The 18,425-nt window shown below is 46.6% G+C and overlaps 2 protein-coding genes across 2 annotated transcripts; one reads left to right on the forward strand and one right to left on the reverse strand.

Moving 5' to 3' along the window:
* Positions 1 to 1,357: 1,357 nt before the first annotated feature.
* MLX (MAX dimerization protein MLX) lies at positions 1,358 to 8,674 on the forward strand. The gene is made up of 8 exons (XM_081838245.1): positions 1,358 to 1,469; positions 3,041 to 3,077; positions 3,929 to 4,018; positions 4,589 to 4,695; positions 4,907 to 5,006; positions 5,362 to 5,461; positions 5,688 to 5,889; positions 7,612 to 8,674. The coding sequence occupies exons 1-8, from the start codon at positions 1,422 to 1,424 to the stop codon at positions 7,666 to 7,668; spliced, it is 741 nt and encodes a 246-aa protein (XP_081694371.1). The 5' UTR covers positions 1,358 to 1,421; the 3' UTR covers positions 7,669 to 8,674.
* A 999-nt stretch (positions 8,675 to 9,673) lies between these two features.
* Positions 9,674 to 17,194, reverse strand: PSMC3IP (PSMC3 interacting protein). Its single transcript, XM_081838266.1, has 8 exons — positions 17,056 to 17,194; positions 14,499 to 14,614; positions 13,761 to 13,850; positions 13,429 to 13,540; positions 13,093 to 13,238; positions 12,379 to 12,432; positions 10,297 to 10,356; positions 9,674 to 10,116 (listed from the first exon to the last, which is right to left on the reverse strand). The coding sequence occupies exons 1-8, from the start codon at positions 17,090 to 17,092 to the stop codon at positions 10,060 to 10,062; spliced, it is 672 nt and encodes a 223-aa protein (XP_081694392.1). The 5' UTR covers positions 17,093 to 17,194; the 3' UTR covers positions 9,674 to 10,059.
* Positions 17,195 to 18,425: the final 1,231 nt, after the last annotated feature.

Genomic DNA, 18,425 nt, shown 5'->3' on the forward strand with positions numbered 1-18,425 from the left:
CTACGTTATTTCACAGCATCTTAAAAACCGTAGACATCACCTTGCCAACAAAGGTTCATATAGTTAAAGCTATGGTTTTCCTATTAGTGATGTATGGAAGTGAGAGCTGGACCATAAAGAAGGCTGATCGCCGAAGAATTGATGCTTTTGAATTATGGTCCCATGGACTGCAAGAAGATCAAACCGATCCATTCTGAAGGAAATCAGCCCTGAGTGCTCACTGGAAGGACAGATCCTGAAGCTGAGGCTCCAATACTTTGGCCACCTCATGAAAAGAGAAGACTCCCTGGAAAAGACCCTGATGTTGGGAAAGATGGAGGGCACAAGGAGAAGGGGACGACAGAGGACGAGATGGTGGGACAGTGTTCTCGAAGCTACCAACATGAGTTTGACCAAACTGCAGGAGGCAGTGGAAGACAGGAGTGCCTGGCGTGCTCTGGTCCATGGGGTCACGAAGAGTTGGACACGACTAAACGACTAAACAACAACAACAACGATATTGCAACTGCAACTCAGCTAGTGGTATCCCTGCTATTGATGATCTCACAGTGCATGGTCATTTGTTTTTTATTAGCAGCTGCTCGAATTACATTTTAAAATGATTGCAGAGATCTGTCGTGACCTTTGGCTAGTGCAATAAATTTATTGATGATGATGATGAAGTCTGCAGTGCAGGTGGACGGAATACGACTGGCTGGCTGGCCTACCCTGCAGGGCGTCTGAGTATGTGTACGTGTGTGTGCATAACATTTTAAAATGATTGCAGGGATCTGTCGTGGCCTTTGGCTAGTGCAATAAATTTATTGATGATGATGATGATGATGAAGTCTGCGGTGCAGGTGGACGGAATACGGCTGGCTGGCTGGCCTAATCCTGCAGGGCGCCTGAGAGAGAGAGAGTTTGTGTGTAATCAGAGACAGTGGAAGAAGATTGGCAGAAATTCAAAGACTATCTTAATAAACACTATAAAATTAATGAAGGCTAGAAAGACATGGGTTTAAAAATTTGTGGTTTTCAGGGGCGTTGATTAAGGAAAAAGAACAGAATTATCAAAAACTATGGGAAATAAGGGAATGGATTTGCTGATTAGATAAATGAAATTAGAAGACAGAAGGGGGAGGTGTGAGGAGGTCGGGGAAATTAGGTTTAAGAAAATAAGGTTTGAAATTATACTTGTTTTTGGTCTTTTGTCTGTGTATGTTTTTATTGTTGTCTGTGTTTATATGTTTTTATTGGAAACTTTAATAAATATCATTAAAAAAAAAAAAAGAGTTTGTGTGAAATCTTTCCCCTGGCCATCGGAGCGCACTCCCTCCCAAGAACTGCCCTCCCGCAGCCCTGATTGGGCGACGTCACGGCATGACGCGTGACGCTGTGCCGGACCCGGGGGCGGACTGGGGGGGGGGGGAGGGTCTGGAAAGATGGCGGAGCCGCCGAGCGTTTCTCCGGAGAGCTCCTGGGCGGCCAGAGTGAGTGAGAGCGGGGGAAGCAAAGGCAAGGCGAGCGGGTGGGTGGGGACCGAGGCTCAAGCCATGGGGCAGGTCGACGGGACGGTGGCGGGTGGGTCCCGGTCGCCTGCTCAGCCTGCAGAACCCGCGAGGCTCGGAAGAGAGTGTCTCTGAGCATGTGAAGAATGCCCCTTTCCCCCCCACCCCCCCGGGAAGCAGGCCTGGGGCCTTTTCAGTGCATATAACTAAACCACCCCCCGCCAGGTCAGTGAATAGGGAGAAGTGGGAAGAAAAGCGCTTGCTTGATCGCCTCTGGGGCGGATTTCTCTGGTTACGAAATCAGCTGAAATCTGGGCTTAGTTTAAACGTGGCTTAATGGAGCTGATAAACAACCCCTCCTAATTGCATTAAAAGATGCCAAGGAGACTTAAAATTAAAAAAAAAGCAGCAGTTGGTTCTCCCGGGGTTTCATAGCTGTCCACGTTTCCCTTTTTTTAAGGGAAATTCCCTTATTCCAAGTTTGATTCTCTCACCCTCTTTATTTTTCCTTTCTCCTCCTGCGAAGAGGCTGCTTCCTAATGTTTTAATGTTGCATTTTAATCTTGTTTTTAAATTGTATTTTAATCAACTTGTTTTTATTATTGGTTGTTAGCCGCCCTGAGCCTGGTCTTGGCTGGGGAGGGCAGGGATATAAATAAAATGTGTTATTATTATTATTCCAAATAGGATTCCTCGCAAGAAAAGGGAAAGGTTGACAGCTATGGGATTGGCTTTCAAAACTCCTCCTGCCCCTTTGACAGCCTGAACTGACAGCCTCCCTCTGAGCTCACGGTGATGGAGCCTTTCCCAGCTGTGGGTTCCTAGATGTTGGACTACAACTCCCATCATCCCTAACTAGCAGGACCAGCTGTCAGGAATGATGGGAGTTGTAGATGAGATTATAGTGCCCATTGCTCGTTTTCTGCTGCGTTGCAAATGGGCCAGAATGAAAGAGGAGTGGGGAAAGCTCAGCATTGAGATCTCTGCTCCAAAAGGCCTGAAATTGTGAGGCTCCTGTTTCAGGAATGCTGCCTTAGACCACTGAGCCGTCCCACCTAGTGTTGTTTGCTGGCAACAACTCTCCAAGATCATTTCTTAGGCCCTGCTGCTGTTGATTCTGGGATAGTTCCCAATGCTACCCCTCTCTCCCAGAAGGTAGGGAGGAATATTGATTGTCTCGTATCCAGAGGCTGCAATATATAACTTTCAGCTTCCTTCCTTCAGTGCTATAAAATATACGAGGGCAAAAGCAACCTTTCAGGAGGTTGACTTCCTGCATCGTCACTTTGATTTTTCAACACAGAGAGTAATTAGGTTTTGAAAAAAATGTTTTAATGGGGGTCGATGGAATGATTTTGTTTTAGTTTTACTTGATATAACAGCATATTTGTTGAACATTCCTCTTTGTGCACTCAGCACACAGGTATCAGTTTTACAGATGCTTAAGAATGCTTAAGAACCAGCCACAGTTCAAGTAAGACATTGGGATGTGTCTAAATAAAAAGTTGTCTTATTTCCACCCCCCCTTCTCTTCTTGTGGCACAACAAACCAGGTTGACTCGACGTTTAGCGACAACGGGCTGGATCCTGGTAAGTGTTTGGTAGCCCCTCTTTCTCATGACTTCTTGGATTGCTTAGCGTCTTGCTAAATATCCTTAGCTGCTTCTCCTGCTTCTCCCTGGGCCCTTGTGTTTTAACAGGAGCTATTCCCTTGTTTGGTGGATTCGTGTTTTGGGGCTACACATTTCAGCTGGGCTTTGGATCCACAAATTTTGGCTAGGCATAATTTGTGGTTGCCACTGACTCTTCCCCTCCCCTCCTCAGACACGCACAGGATTTGGGAAGGACAAGGTGTCCTGTGTTGCCCCTTCGGAAGCGTTCAGCTGGGAACGGAAGGGTTGTGTGAATTTGTGTGCCCCATATTCTTAGCGTGGGAGAGGGACGATGCCTCATCTTTGAGCTGGAAGCATGAAGGGACAATTGCGAGGGAGGCAGGCAGTTATGGTGACCTCGTTTGTGGGCTCTTTGTGACAATATATACACTTACCAGAGATATACCGTATTTTTTGCACCATAACACTCACTTTTTTCCTCCTAAAAAGTAAGGGGAAATGTCTGTGCGTGTTATGGAGGGAATGCCTACGGCTGGCATGTCTACGGATTTTCCTCCTCTAAAAACTACGTGCGTGTTATGGAGCGAAAAATACGGGTATATGACAGATCACACCACTGCATTCAGTTAATGTAGCTTAGCTCCCGGTTGCCCAATTGCAACCAGTGAATCCTTGCTTCACATAAAAGTGTGCCATCAAAGAGGGAGGACCGAACCCTTTTCTCCCCCTAACTGCAAACGCAGTAGGGTGGATAGAGGGTATTAAGGAGTAAAATTATGTGGAGGATGCACTCTTGTTAGGTCTACTTTGGTGGTGTTTCTCTTTCAGCACTCTTTGTGGAAAGCAGGAGGAAAGGGAGCATTGTATCAAGAGCAAACAGCATCGGCTCCACCAGTGCCTCTTCAGTACCCAACACAGGTACAGCCCACTGGCTTCTCTGTCAATGGAACAGTCACTCGTCTCCCAAGTGTGAAGCGAACTATGCCTCTCACCTGTACCCCTGCATTATTCCTGGGCAGCTGGGAGGCAGTGTCTTAAGTATTCCAATTGAAGGGAGTGCCATGGAAGGGACGAAGAGAGGTATTAAAGGACTACCAAATGGGACATCAGCTGGTTGGTAATGACTTTTGGAAACTGCACTCCTAGTTTGACATAGCCAAATTCTCGGCTAATCCCTGGCTTTTTTGCAAGGTGTTAACGTCCCATCCCTCCTCACTGGCCCATGGAAGTGTGAAAATGCAGAGAAAAGGAAGCCCCCTAGCAGGGGTGTATTCCCTTTTAATTTCCAGAAAAGGGATCCGAGGCTGGCTTGCGCTTTCACAGCCTACAAATGGCGATTCCTCCAATATACCCTGCAGTTTTCTCATCGCAACTTGAGCCTGATGAAATCTTGCGGTGAGGAAGCTGCTGGGTGCCCTCCCCCGCTTCCCTTAGGCCCCTTCCTGCTGCCTTGCCCCTTAGCTGACAAGGCCTGTTTTCCTGCTGCAGATGATGAAGACTCTGACTACCAGCAGGAAGCCTACAAAGAAATCTACAAAGATCGCCGCCGCCGCGCCCACACGCAGGCTGAGCAGAAGCGGAGGGATGCCATCAAGGTCAGAAAGTGGGGTGACCTACACGTCCATCCATGCTCAACGCCCCTTTCTGTCCCCCTGGTATAGCAAGTTTGCACTGCTCCTCCCCAGGAGAGGCCGAGAAAGGGAGACAAGAAATGGCGGCTGGAGGTGTGCTGACTTAGCTAATCATTGGGGGGGGCGGGCAGCCTTGCTTTGTAAGTTTTAACACCGCTCTCCCTCTCTCCTACAGAAAGGCTACGACGATTTGCAGTCGATTGTACCTACCTGCCAGCAGCAGGATTTCTCCATAGGCTCAGGGAAATTAAGCAAGGCAATTGTGTTGCAGAAAAGTGAGTTGAGGAACTGCTTGGGTGTGTTTGGCTTTCAGTCTTCCTTCCATTTGCATTGTGCATCTTAATTTCTTATTATCTCCTGTCTTATTTCTTGCCAAGCTCCCACTAGTCTGGAAACCAGTTTCATCCTCTGCTCGCTCTCTCTCCTTTTCAGATTATGAAACTCTGAATAGATGTGTCTAACTAGCACTAGTGCCTAAAGGGAGCCTAGCTTTCTTGTCTTCCTCCTAGGGGGGGAGAGAGACTGCAACTTTCCTGAGTTAACAGGGCAGAATAGCCCACAGGTTCTGGTTATGTTTTGAGAAGCCCCCTCGTGGTTGCGTTCTAACCCATTGGTGTCTTTGCTCCTCAGCCATTGATTATATCCAGTTCTTGCACAAGGAAAAGAAGAAGCAGGAGGAAGAGGTCTCCACGCTCCGGAAAGATGTAATGGCCTTGAAAATCATGAAAATGTAAGACCCTCTGTTAATGTACCCATGCCATTAAGACAGCATGCTTCAGTAGCAGCTGTTCCCACAATATTTATAAGGGACGGAAGTGAAATCCTTAATTGTGAGCAGTCAATTCTATCCTGTTTCTTTGAGCTTTGAGCTGCAACAACTGCTATAAAACATCCCATAGTTCAGATGTCTTTCCAGCCCAGCCTACTTCTCCTAAGCCCACATTTATGCATTTCAGAAACTACGAACAGATTGTCAAAGCTCACCAGGACAATCCTAATGAAGGGAAGAACCAGGTCTCCGACCAGGTGAAGTTCAACGTTTTCCAGGGTATCATGGATTCCTTGTTCCAGTCCTTCAACGCCTCCATCTCCGTGACAAGCTTTCAGGAGCTCTCGGCATGTGTCTTCAGCTGGATAGAAGAGCATTGCAAGCCACAGGTAATTCCGCAGTTTGAGAGCATGTGGCTAGCGGTTTTATGCAGCAAATACGTGCTTGTTTTGCTCATGCTAACCTCTTTGGAGTCCGTGTTGCCTCCTGCTCAGAGGCAAGCAGGTGGAAATTGAATCGATCAAGGGGTCATGAGATGGATTTCCTTAACTCCTCCTGCTGTTGCTAAGTACCACTCAGTAGCCTATGGCGTTCCTCTCTTTGTACAGCTGGAACTGGGTAGATTGAACTCCTGATAGGAGAGAAATGGTTTCCTTATCTTCCACAGTACCTTAATTATGCAAATACTCCCAAGTCAGCAGGGCACTAGAGCAGGGAGCAAAGGGTTAGCCCCTTCCACTAGAATGTAGGGGCAAAATCAGAAAAAAATGGCCTTCTGGCAAAGTATGAATAATGCTTTCAGCCTACGTGGGAGCTGCTTGTCCATCACTGGATGAGGGCTGCTGGCCAGCCTATAGCATGCTCTGCCCCATTCTGACTCAGGAGACAACGGGTCTCTGATCTCATGGACCTCAGTGTCCCCAGCTATGGCAGCTCCTAGTCCATCTGCCTCTCCTCTCCCGGTGTCTGATAATCGGTTCATTTAGTGCCCAAGTGGTTTCAGCTGTGTATCTGAAAACTGAATAAATTCAGCTCTTGAGACTCAGGACTGTCAAGAGTAGCCCATACCAGCCTGGTCCCCAGCAGTGAGATGACAAAGTGCTGTGGAAGTGGTACAGTTGTGTCCCAATGGACACACCTTCCTCTTGGCTCCTAACATGTCCCACTCCTGCTGATTTTGGCCCTGGCTTTACTGCCTGCTGCGCTGCTTGCTGAAGAATTCTGTGACCGGAACATCTCAGTTCGGCACCCACATTAACGTTTACCTAGGTAAATTCACAATTTAGTTTGAACAGTAAGATCTGAGTGTTTTAACTTGCACAATTTTTTGGAAGGGAGTCGAGATGTGAAGGCAGGTATGTATTCATAGATCTCCCCTCCCATTATTAGAAGTCTCGTCCATATTTGCTCAATGCTGATAAACTGCTCAATTTTTTCAAGCGTTCCCCCGCCCCACCTCAGATCCTCAGGATAGTGCCACATCAGGCTTTGATTTCCAGCACTTTACGCAGGATGATCCTAAGGAACTTGACAACTGGCTCCTCCTCCAACTGTTGTGTAGCATTTGCTTATAAAAAGATTTATATACTGCTAACTCGTATAGAAAATGTCTAAGCTACATACAGCAAACATAAAATCAGAAGGAACTTGCCAATCACACAAAATCCACCCACCCAAGGAAGTCGTCTAAAAATAAGATGTGATGTTTCTTGGCTGATCTCCATCACGAGGGCATTCCACATTGCTGGATCAGCCATGCTGAATTTTTCATAGATACCGACAGTTCTCATTCACTTGAGACACAGTTAATGACATTCCTCCCGTAGGTCTCAGTGATTAAACAGGGACATAAGGGGAAACCCAGCCAGATGGGTGGGTTATAAACAATAGATTATTATTACTATGTCTCAGGTGGTCCTTACGGTAAGGTGCAAGACTGTGGTGTCCCCCTGTTAAGAGGTTGATGATCCCCATGGGTCAGGAGCCTGAAAACTAAAGGTTCTGGTTTAATCCCATCCAGGCTAGTTTTCCCTGTCTTCCCAGCCCTACCAAAGAATACCCTTTAACTTGAACCAGCTTCTTACGAATTCCTATGGACTTTCCCCTCCTAGACCCTACGGGACATTGTGATTGGCGTCCTGCAACAACTGAAGAGCCAGCTCTACTGACCTTGGGCACCCCAGGAGGGGTGTGTTGTAGCCTGGCGCTCTGTAGCCAAGAGGCTATTCCTGCTCGTACTTCCTCTTCAAGCTTTTTTGGAGGGCTATTTGATTGTATTGACCTCTGAAACCCTTCTCTCGGCCTCCTTATGTGAGCAGGAAAGAAATTAGCTGTCTGTTCATGAGGATCAGTCGCTGCGGTCTCACTCTTTCAAGCCTTGGCCCTGATGTGTTCTTCATGTTGACCTAGCTTGTCTGATAAAAACCCATCTACAACGCACAGTCCTAGGGTTTGATTGTGAGCAAAGTTCCTTTCCTAAGGGTACGCAAGTACCGGGACTCAAGCTCTCTTCCAGCCTTCGCTTCACCTCAAATCAAGAGCAGACGCTCTTAAATTCTCAGTACACATTAGGCTTTGGTCTAAGTGGCATTAACTTGGTGTGGACACTTTAAAACAGAGCCCCCTCTCTATTGTGTTTTATTCAGATGCCCAATTTACACACCCAGATGCCTTAGCCCAGCATTTAGTCTGGGCTACTAAGGGCTGTGACCTGAACAAGTTATGCAATAAATGGGTGTGTTTTGCATACATGATGTATTCTGCTTGCGGTGCAGAAGGGCAATAAGCCATGCTAACACTGAAGCCTTGCTCTCCAATTCCAGCTACTGTAATTGTTTGACCGGATCACAATACTGTTTGCCTTCAGTACCACAGATTGAGAGAGGCTGGCAAGGCTTATATGGCAGGGGAAGCCTTTTCAGCCCCTCGGAGCCCCCCAGTTTCTAAAAATGCAGCAAAAGTGAGCCTAAGCCAACCCTCCTCTGCAGCTTCTGCTTTCTGTTCTGTAGCTACAAAGAAGGAGGGTCCCCTGTCCTTTTATAAGCACCACTTTCTAGATCTGCTGCTGGCTGGTGGATAAGGACTCGCTTAGACAGACCTCACTTGTGAAAATGAAAACTATTTTTTTATATCATGACAAGCAATTCTAATAAATTTTGCTAAGTGTTTGAATGACTGGGGTGTGCTTGCCTGTTTGTTTTCAGCCACGCATAGCCAAAGCTAAATTTTAGAAACCGGCTTCTCCAACACACTTACACATCCATCTCTGAATACCTTGAGAGTTCCAGCACTCAAGTTATTCCGGCATTTATCTCTTCTCGATGAGAGTTGGAGCAATCATCTAGACCCCCAAGTGTTACTTGCGCAAGTCAGGCTATATCTTAGGCTAAAAACACACCAGCCTTTTAAGTCAGGGGTCGGCAACGTGCAGCCCATGGGTCGGATCCGGCCCATGAAGATCATTTTACCAGCCCACGAGCCGAGCTGCCTACTCAGTGAATCCCCTGCCCACTCAGTGAATCACCGGCACAGCGCAGGGACTCGTAAGCAGTGCTGGAAATCACATCTGTGCACAAACAGATAGAATCATAGAGTTGGAAGAGACCACAAGTGCCATTGAGTCCAACCCCCTGCCAAGCAGGAAACACCATCAGAGCACTCCTGACATATGGTTGTCAAGCCTCTGCTTAAAGACCTCCAAAGAAGGAGACTCCACCACACTCCTTGGCAGCAAATTCCACTGTCGAACAGCTCTTACTGTCAGGAAATCCCTTCTGTGCATGCCCAGACGCTGAAAATTGCTTCTGCGCAGGCGCAGTTTTCGGCGTCTGGGCATGCACAGAAGTGATTTCCAGCGCCGCGGACATGCATAGATGCGATTTCTGGTGTAGCGCTGTCCTGGTCCGACCCACAGACAATCTCCACGGGAGTGATCTGGCCCATGGCTGGTAAGCCTTGCTGACCCCTGTTTTAAGCAAACAAACAAATGCTGCTCTGAAAAAAAAATTCTATGGTTAAAATCTCAAAGGAACCTTCCTGAGGTATGTCAACCACATATGTCTATGGCTAAGACAATTTTTTAATATATATTCAGCCACCCTTCCCAATGCATAAATATTCTAGACGAAAGACAAGTTCCCTAAAGCAGACAGAAGAAGCATTAAATGCAGAACGCAAAGAAGCTGGGTGGGTTTAATATGCACAATACACCATCTATACATTATGCAGGCTGGCTACAAACAGAGAAAAATGATACAGCCTTCAGAGTTAATTCAAGTATTTTATTTTGTGTCCCGCACCCCACCCCCAGACAATTTTCTCAGTGCTTATCAGCAGTCCTGTGTAGTGAGACTAACAGCTTTAAGAACAAAACGGCAATTAGCCTGACATGCCAGGGGAGAGGTGCCGGAACGAAGAAATAATAGTGCAGTAGGCAGGGTCTGCTTATCTCCATCCAACGCAAACGTCGTTTCAAAAATATACAGCAATGTGGAATATGTAGGACTGAAACTTGAGTGCTAAGTAGGTGACAGTTTCATAAAACAGGGAAGCCCTTGGGTTCAGACGGTGGGTAAAGTAACATTGAAATCTTCATCTGTCTCAATGCCAACTTCCTCCTGCACAAAGGACAACACAGACTCCTTAAGATGCAGGGCAGGAAAACAGAAGCATCCTATATCCCACCTCTCTGCAGTAGTTGGACTATTGCATTATGGGAGCTCGCCGAGAACAGCCTGCTCAACCCACTGTTATGAGGCCATGTCATTCAGTGGCAGATGGGTTGGGTTTGTACTCACAAAGAACTGCTTCTTGCTTTTGGGGTAGCCTTCCAGGATCGCGTCAAGTAGCTCTGTTGCCTGTTGAGAGAGTCAAAGCACACACTTGGCTACTTGGCCCTTCAACCAAGACAGAATCATACTACAGTGCTGGTAGACAGAAACAAGCCCTCTTGATGGTACAGACAAAAATGACCAAAAAAAGGGATGAGCCTAAATATTTCAGGAGCCACGGCTAAGTTTACAGGTTGTAGCTGGGAGGAACAATGGCAGCAAGCTATTCTGTATTTCTCAACCTCTTGAAGAACACCCTCCTCAGAGTACTTAGTAGTGCAGAATACAACAGTCTGGTATGATTAGAGATGGGAAGCAAAGCTGTCAACCTTCCCCTTTTTTTTGCGGGAAATTCCCTTATTCCAGCACCGTTTTCCTCTGCTATCCCAGATTGTTAGATACCTCTTAGACTGTCCCTGGGACAGGTGAGGCTGCTGATCCCTTATTTTCAAATCTGAAAGTTGACAGCTATGATGGCAAGGCCTGGAAAAAATGGGGGGGGGCAGTCCCGCCTCCCGTTTTTTTCTAGAAAAAATGAAAAAAAAATGTGTGAAATATTCAAACTATATCGAACTGTTTTCCCCATTTTTTCTGGGGGTTTTCTAGGCCTTCCCATCTCTAGGTATAATCCTGACTTACCATTCTGGAGACCAGATTCAGAAGTAATGCTGATCCAAACAATGGTTTTGCTCCTGGAAGGAGCAGGGAAGGATCAAATCAGGTGTGATTTTCTAAACGTGCATAAGCACACTTGCGGGATCATGGTTTAGCTTAGTATTATAATGCTGAGCCAATGAGAAATACAGAAGGTCTAAACCTCATATCCATCTTGAAACTAGAAATTCCTGGGCATTCTCTTTTTAAAAACCAGAACCTGTTGTTATGTTCAGCAGACTACAGTGACTAAACCTAGAATTAAGATTTAGCTCAAAATACAAAAGAGCCAATTGGACTATCTGGTATAGTGCTCAGCTACAAACCTCAAAGGAGTTATAAGGAAACAAACAAGAAAATAGTTTTCATAAGCAAATAACTATTCATGTGTGTGGGCAAGATCCTCGGCAAGGAAGACATGGTGCAAAATGACATGCAAACCACAGCGCCTCATAGCTCCCACCACAGATTAGCAAGCATTCAACAGAAAGCACAATCCCAGGAACATCAAACATAATAAGCTAGAATTTTTGAGAATGTTCAGCCTGCAATCCCATTGAACTCATCAGGACCAACAAACAGAATCAAACAGGCAAACTTGCAAAGGAGAAACTGATGAAATCTTTCAATTAAGAGACATCTCTCATTACTTCTGGGGGTCCAATCTCTGGAAAGGGCACCTGGAAACTTCTCCCTCCTAACTTGCAACCCGATTAAACTGGGCAACAAAGTGGATCTGCATTTGAACATTGCAGGGCCTTGCTTTTTTCTTTTTCCAGACTTGCATAGCACCTATCACATGTGTATAGCATTTTCTATGCACATCTGGATAGATGAAGTTACAGAACTAAACAATTGTTGGCATCCGTCTCTCAAGAGAGGGACAATGGAGTACACCTCTGGGGATGAAGTGAAACTTCTGCATCAGCAGCAAAGCGCCGAATCGCAACCCGCATGTGCGCAGATGCGGCGCTGCGGGTTGCGAACACTGCGGGTTGCGAATGTGCCTCCTGCACGGATCACATTCGCAACCCAAGCGTTCACTGTATTGGTTTTGTCCGCTCAATCCGCTGGAACCTGTCTTTTCATGCAGGGGAAGTCCCTAACTCACAGAGGGTTTGAGACCAATTGATCACTCTCACCTGTTTTAGCTGGCCAGTGAAGCCATTCCTGGCATGTGGCCACTGTCGCACGCTGACATCTTCTAAGAGCCACAGGTAAGAGCTGAGTAAAGGGTGGGGACCAAAGGTGGGCACACTACTCCAACATGACATGTATGGGGTGTTAAGGGAGGGGTAGTACCTCTGATCTAAACAATAGTATTTTTAAAATTGCCCTTGGGGCTGTGCGCACCACTTATTCTTTTCATCCTATATGAAAGACAAGTTGCCTTACCATTCTCTTCCGGCGACGCCATTCCCTGCAATACAACTTCTTTTCATTGTACACCTGCAACAAGCAAAAGGAAAACAATTCTTACACTCGGTCCCCAACAGAATGGCCAGTAACGCAGCTGGCTATGATGTGAGAACCAAAACCACAACAATTGTGTTGGACTGTGTGTGCACAAGCTTTCTGTGTGGGAAAGAATCCCAGAAATGGCAGGCAGCTGTGCTTTTACAGAGGGGATTGTTCACCTTGTGAGTAAGGACATCCATAGTACAAAAATTGCTTTGGTGAAATTCTAAACAAGCCCCACAGTTAAAAGGCTCCTGAGAACATGTGCTCACTGGTTGCCTTGATTTGATTAAATGCCAGACAACTCCAGACAAATCAACATTTATCCTCATTTGAATGCTCTAGGTACAGGATGAGTGCTGGGACTGCCCAGATCCCAGGGGGAGAGAGGGGGGGAGAGAGAGAGAGAGAGAGAGAGAGAGAGAGAGAGAGAAAAATAAATAAATAAATAAATAAATAAATAAATAAATAAATAAATAAATGCATTTTGGAGTTCTCTCATCCTTTGGTGTTTGAGGCTAGCTGAAAATTAAGCAGCGCTAGGGGCCCTGCGTATGGCTGGCAGAGCTTGGCAGGGCACCCAGAAAGAACTATACCTGTCTGGACCGTGCCAGTCTCCACTATTGGCCTCTCCCTTGGCAGCTCCATTACCTTTTCTTTCTCCTCAGGAGTCACATGATTGGCAGCAGATTTAATTCGCTCCAGTTTCTCTGTATAATTGGCACAATCTTTTTTTAACTCTTCAATCTCCTTAACCATCTCTGGGGTTGTCATTGAGCCCTTCAGTTCTTTCAGTTCTGGAATGGAATTGCTAGTTACAACATCTGAGATGGCATCGGTCAGTGGGAAGGACTCTAGGCATTCTGTGTACTATGGCTCAGATACAAACATTTCACAAAGGCTCCATACTGTTCAAGTGCTCAATCGCACATGCACTCACTCAGCAAAGGATAGCACAGCAGACGGACTGAACCTGCCTGAACACACCTGACTCCATATGACGACAGTTCTGTTGGAGGGTCTGTACTTTGCAAGACAGTTCCGAAATCTCATTGTCCAGGCCTTTGAGCTCTGAGTCATTCACACTACCAAAGCGATCCTGCATGACCAAAGACGTGAGGGTTATTAACATAATAAGACCAATGGGACAGAGGATAAAATTGCTACCGTGTCACAAACTCTACTTCCCTGTCCAGCAAATACATTTCACTCATGGAATTTGAGTTTCCTACACAGTTGTCATTGAAAATCTTTTGGCTTCAGTTACTGGTGTGAGCAAATATTTACTTCCCATAGAACTTGAAGGGCATTTCCCTTACCTGATCTGGAAAATAAATTTTTTGCTTTCCGTACACCTTCTCTTTGATCTTCCCTTGTTGAGCCAACTGTTCTAGTGCCTTCACTACAGCCTAAAAAACAAGAGAAGGAATAGACTGAGAAAAGAAAAAAATATGTTCACAAGTTATCTGTGAAGTGGACAGACTGATCTTCTGTATGTGCATCTAAGTATCTTTGTCAAGCAACAAAAACTGAAAATTAAAACTTTGAGGACTCCCCTTCCCACAAGATCATCAAAGGAGACTTACTAAACATGAATTCTAAAGTCCAGCATGATACAGTACTTGACAACTCACATCACTATCTACTAGTAACCAGGGAAAAATCAGTAAGCTGTAGAAGTGGGAAGAGCTGTAGAGCCCAATATCCTAGGAAGCACAGTGTGAGATTTTCTACAGCCAGCCGCCCATGCTGCAACGTCACTACCCTGTATAATATGTTGAGAAACTGCTGCTGTAAGCAGAAAAAGCTTAGCTGAATTTATAACTTGTATAGAGAAACAAGTATATATCTTAGTCAGTTACCACTGAATGTCCAGCATTGTGAAGTACAAAATATTTGTCAGATTTGCTTAAAATCCAGATATACCCAATATAATTTGGAGCCTCTGAAAGGTATACAGAGTGTGCTTAGCTTTTGAAAGATGTTGCACATGTCTATTTTGCGCTGATGGTGGATGATGCAGCCCCCACACCTTCACCTCTAAGATCGTCTCTCACCGTCTTGCCCAGGCCATGCTCTCGTTGTAAGTTGCCAAAGGCATCCTGAGCACTGTGAGGCCGGTTCTGCTCCTGGAGGTAACGTAGCAGGATGGCAGCTGCTCCTTCTCCAGCTCCTTTGGAAACAGAAAGCAGCAGTGTGAATCAACGCGCTCTACGTGGGGCTACCTTTGAAGGTGACCCAGAAACTGCAATTAATCCAGAACGCGGCAGCTAGACTGGTGGCTGGGAGTGGCCACCGGGACCTCATAACACCGGTTCTGAGAGATCTGCATTGGCTCTCAGTAATAATAATAATAATAATAATAAATTATTTGTACCCCACCCACCTGGCTGGGTTTCCCCAGCCACTCTGGGCGGCTTCCAACAAAGATAAAAAGTACACTAAAATGTCACATATTAAAAACTTCCCTGAACAGGGCTGCCTTCAGATGTCTTCTGAATGTCAGGTAGTTGTTTATCGCTTTGACATCTGATGGGAGGGCGTTCCACAGGGCGGGCGCCACTACCGAGAAGGCCCTCTGCCTGGTTCCCTGTAACTTGGCCTCTCGCAGTGAGGGAACCGCCAGGAGGCCCTCGGAGCTGGACCTCAGTGTCCGGGCAGAACGATGGGGGAGCAGTACGTTTCCGAGCACGATTCACAGTGTTGGTGCTGACCTTTAAAGCCCTAAACGGCCTCGGTCCTATATACCTGAAGGAGAGTCTCCATCCCCATTGTTCAGCCCGGACACTGAGATCCAGCGCCAAAGGCCTTCTGGCGGTTCCCTCATTGCAAGAAGTGAGGTTACAGGGAACCAGACAGAGGGCCTTCTCGGTAGTGGCACCTGCCCTGTGGAACGCCCTCCCATCAGATGTCAAAGAGATAAACCAACTACCTGACATTTAGAAGACATTTATTAAGGCAGCCCTGTTCAGGGAAGTTTTTAATATTTAACACTGTACTGTTTTTAACACTTGATTGGGAGCTGCCCAGAGTGGCTGGGGAAACTCAGCCAGATGGGCGGGGTATAAATAATAAATTATTATTATTATTATTATTATTATTATTATTATGAAAGAAAAAGGAGGATGGGGATGGGGAGAGAAATCAAAATGGCATTTAAGGCCATTCCATCAAGAGTGCAGAAAGCAGGCCCTTCTATTGCCAATGACAGCAACTTGGGAAGAACTGCAATGGGAAAGAATAGGAGGGATGTTCAGTATATGGCCGTGTTCATATAGGAAGAAAAGGTGGCAGTGAACAAACATGTATTGATGCATTCTCCCCCCCGACCCCCAGTTTTAATGTGTCGATGTGAGTTTTTCTGTTTCTGTGTTGGCAAGTTGCTTTGGGTTGCCCCCAACTAATAATAAACACACAGAGAGAGGACAGAGGGCTTCCATTCTTGGTTCAGCTCATCCCAAGGGCCTGCTCCAGCATCACATGAACAGACCCAGATCCTGCGATGATCAGTATACCTGAAGGAGCATCTCCACCCCCATCGTTCTGCCTGGACGCTGAGGTCCAGCGCCGAGGGCCTTCTGGCGGTTCCCTCACTGCAAGAGGCAAAGCTACAGGGAACCAGGCAGAGGGCCTTCTTGGTAGTGGCACCCGCCCTGTGGAACGCCCTCCCATCAGATGTCAAAGAGATAAACAACTACCTGACATTCAGAAGACATCTTAAGGCAGCCCTGTTCAGGGAAGCTTTTAATGTGTGACATCTTAGTGTATTTTTGGTCTTTGTGGAAGCCGCCCATCTGGCTGGGGAAACCCAGCCAGATGGGCGGGGTACAAATAATAAATGATTATTTTTTATTTTTAGGATCACCATCTGAGGCCCTTCTCTGTGCAACCCCCTTCCTTGAGTGATAAGGAGAGTGGCAACATGAGAACGGGGCCTTTTCACCGGCAGCTCCCCTTTTGGGGGACACTCTCTCTGGGTAGGCTTACCTGATGTCGTCATCGTACATCTTTACGCTCCAGGTGAAAATGTCCCTGTTTATTTGTTTATTGACTTTATATACCGCCCTATACCCGGAGGTCTCACAACCTCCTCCTCATAACCAGGCCTTTGGCTGATTAAAGGAGGGTTTGCTTTGGTTCCTTTGTCACATATTTCGATTTCCTTTGTTGTTGTTGTTGTTGTTCTATTTATTTACTTATCATTATTATTAGTTGGCAAGGCGCCCCGCGGACCTCAGATGAAGGACGGTATACAAAAGCAAATAATAATAATAATAATAATAATAATAATAATAATAATAATAATGATAATAATAATAATAATAATGGTAGTAATCGCCACGCAGCCTCTGCGGCCTTCCAGAAAACGGGAGAATTGGCGCTTGAAGGAAGGCAAGAAGCAGGTAACAGGTCTCCGGACCCACCGCCAGAAGAGGCCCGGATCCGGACTCGACGGGCGAGGGAGGCCTGCGGCGAGAGGCCCGGCCGTTGCCTAGCAACGCCAAGGACCGGAGGGAAGGCCCGAGCCGCGGCCTAGAGGCGGCGACGCTCGCGCTCATCCTCTCCCCACCCCCTCCGCCTTCCCCTCGATTCTCCCCACCTGCACTGCCTTACCTGCAGCTCCCTCCCGGGTTTTCCCTGCTCCGCTCATCCTGGCCACGGCGGAGAGAGACCCCCCCGTACCGGAAAAACCCGGAAGCGGAAGCTTGCCGCTAAGAGGGCGGGAAGGCGGGCGCAGTGGAAACCATAGAGCTATACCTGTGGCTGGATAGGCCCTGCCCGGCTTCCGGGAGCGCGTTCGGGCCAGGAGAGGGAGGGCGCACTGGAAACCACGGAGCTATAATGGTAGAGGGATAAGCACGGTCTGGCTTCCGGGCTCGCGGGAGTAAACAAGGAGAAATGCAGTTTTTGCGGGGGAGATGCAGCTGGTGGCCTCGCAAAAGGGCAGCCACGGAGACAAGGAAATTCAGGCTCTTCTCTAACTTCAGGGAGCTGATGTTACCATTTCAAAAGGAGTTTAGAATGATGTACAAGGCTGGGCTGCACTGATTCCTGTAGTCTTTAATAAATTCTGGCAGCATTGGGAATATTATTCTAACTGGCACAAAAGGAACCATTTGATCGACGGTAAGGAGAGGAGAAAGGAATTTGAAGGGTTGTTTTTTGTTTTTTAAAAAACCTTTATTAACCAGTACACTTCGTGGCAGTCAGAATTTAAGTGTGGCCAAGACCTATTCCAAAACCTGCCACCTTACTTGTCACAGACGGCACTTTGTTAAACCTTTCCCAGACCTATAAGATTGGGCCCTGATTAATGCGTATGAACCCCCTGAATCTGTTTTATTTACTTTGATGTTGTCATACTATTCTATTGATTCATCATCTGCACTTTTGTTATAATGACTATTGTTTTTAATATTGTTCAGTGGCGTAGCGTGGGTTGTCAGCACCCGGGGCAAGGCAAGTAATTTGCGCCCCCTAACCCGTGGATTTGCGCCCCCTAACCCTAACCCCCAGATGTTGCGCCCAGTGCGGCTGGGCCCCCCTGCACCCCCACGCTACGCCACTGATATTGTTCATAGTCTAAGGACGGCTTAGAGATTTCAAAAAGATGAAGTTGTTTTGAAAGGCTTTTAAAATAAAATATACCTGTTTTGTGTGGGTTGGCAGAACAAAACAAAACCTATGCAGGTCACTTTAAAAGTACTATGATCGTGTAGGAAGGGGGTAGTCTTGCTGTTCTTTTTTGTGCTGGATATTATGCACCTGTGCAAATTTTCATCATACTTACCTGGCATCACTCCAAACTGAGGCTTGAGTGAAGCCAATCCAACCATCTTTAGTCCTGGCAAGGTCATAGAATCATAGAATAGAATCATAGGATCACAGAGTTGGAAGAGACCACAAGGGCCATCGAGTCCAACCCCCTGCCAAGCAGGAAACACAATCAGAGCACTCCTGACATATGGTCGTCAAGCCTCTGC

The sequence above is a fragment of the Podarcis erhardii genome (assembly GCF_964252035.2).
Source record: "Podarcis erhardii genome assembly, chromosome: 13".
In the NCBI taxonomy this organism is placed as follows: Eukaryota; Metazoa; Chordata; class Lepidosauria; order Squamata; family Lacertidae; genus Podarcis; species Podarcis erhardii.

Excerpts from the sequence above, each read along its gene's own strand:
- PSMC3IP (XM_081838266.1), bottom strand. The coding sequence starts at position 17,092 with ATGAGCGGAGCAGGGAAAACCCGGGAGGGAGCTGCAG. Across the intron at positions 13,239-13,428 it reads CTGTCGTCATATGGAGTCAG|AACTGAAAGAACTGAAGGGC; the intron begins GTGTGTTCAGGC and ends ATTCCATTCCAG. Across the intron at positions 10,117-10,296 it reads AAAGCAAGAAGCAGTTCTTT|GAGGAAGTTGGCATTGAGAC; the intron begins GTGAGTACAAAC and ends TCCTTTGTGCAG.
- MLX (XM_081838245.1), top strand. The coding sequence starts at position 1,422 with ATGGCGGAGCCGCCGAGCGTTTCTCCGGAGAGCTCCTGGGCGGCCAGA. Across the intron at positions 1,470-3,040 it reads AGAGCTCCTGGGCGGCCAGA|GTTGACTCGACGTTTAGCGA; the intron begins GTGAGTGAGAGC and ends ACAACAAACCAG. Across the intron at positions 5,890-7,611 it reads AAGAGCATTGCAAGCCACAG|ACCCTACGGGACATTGTGAT; the intron begins GTAATTCCGCAG and ends TTCCCCTCCTAG.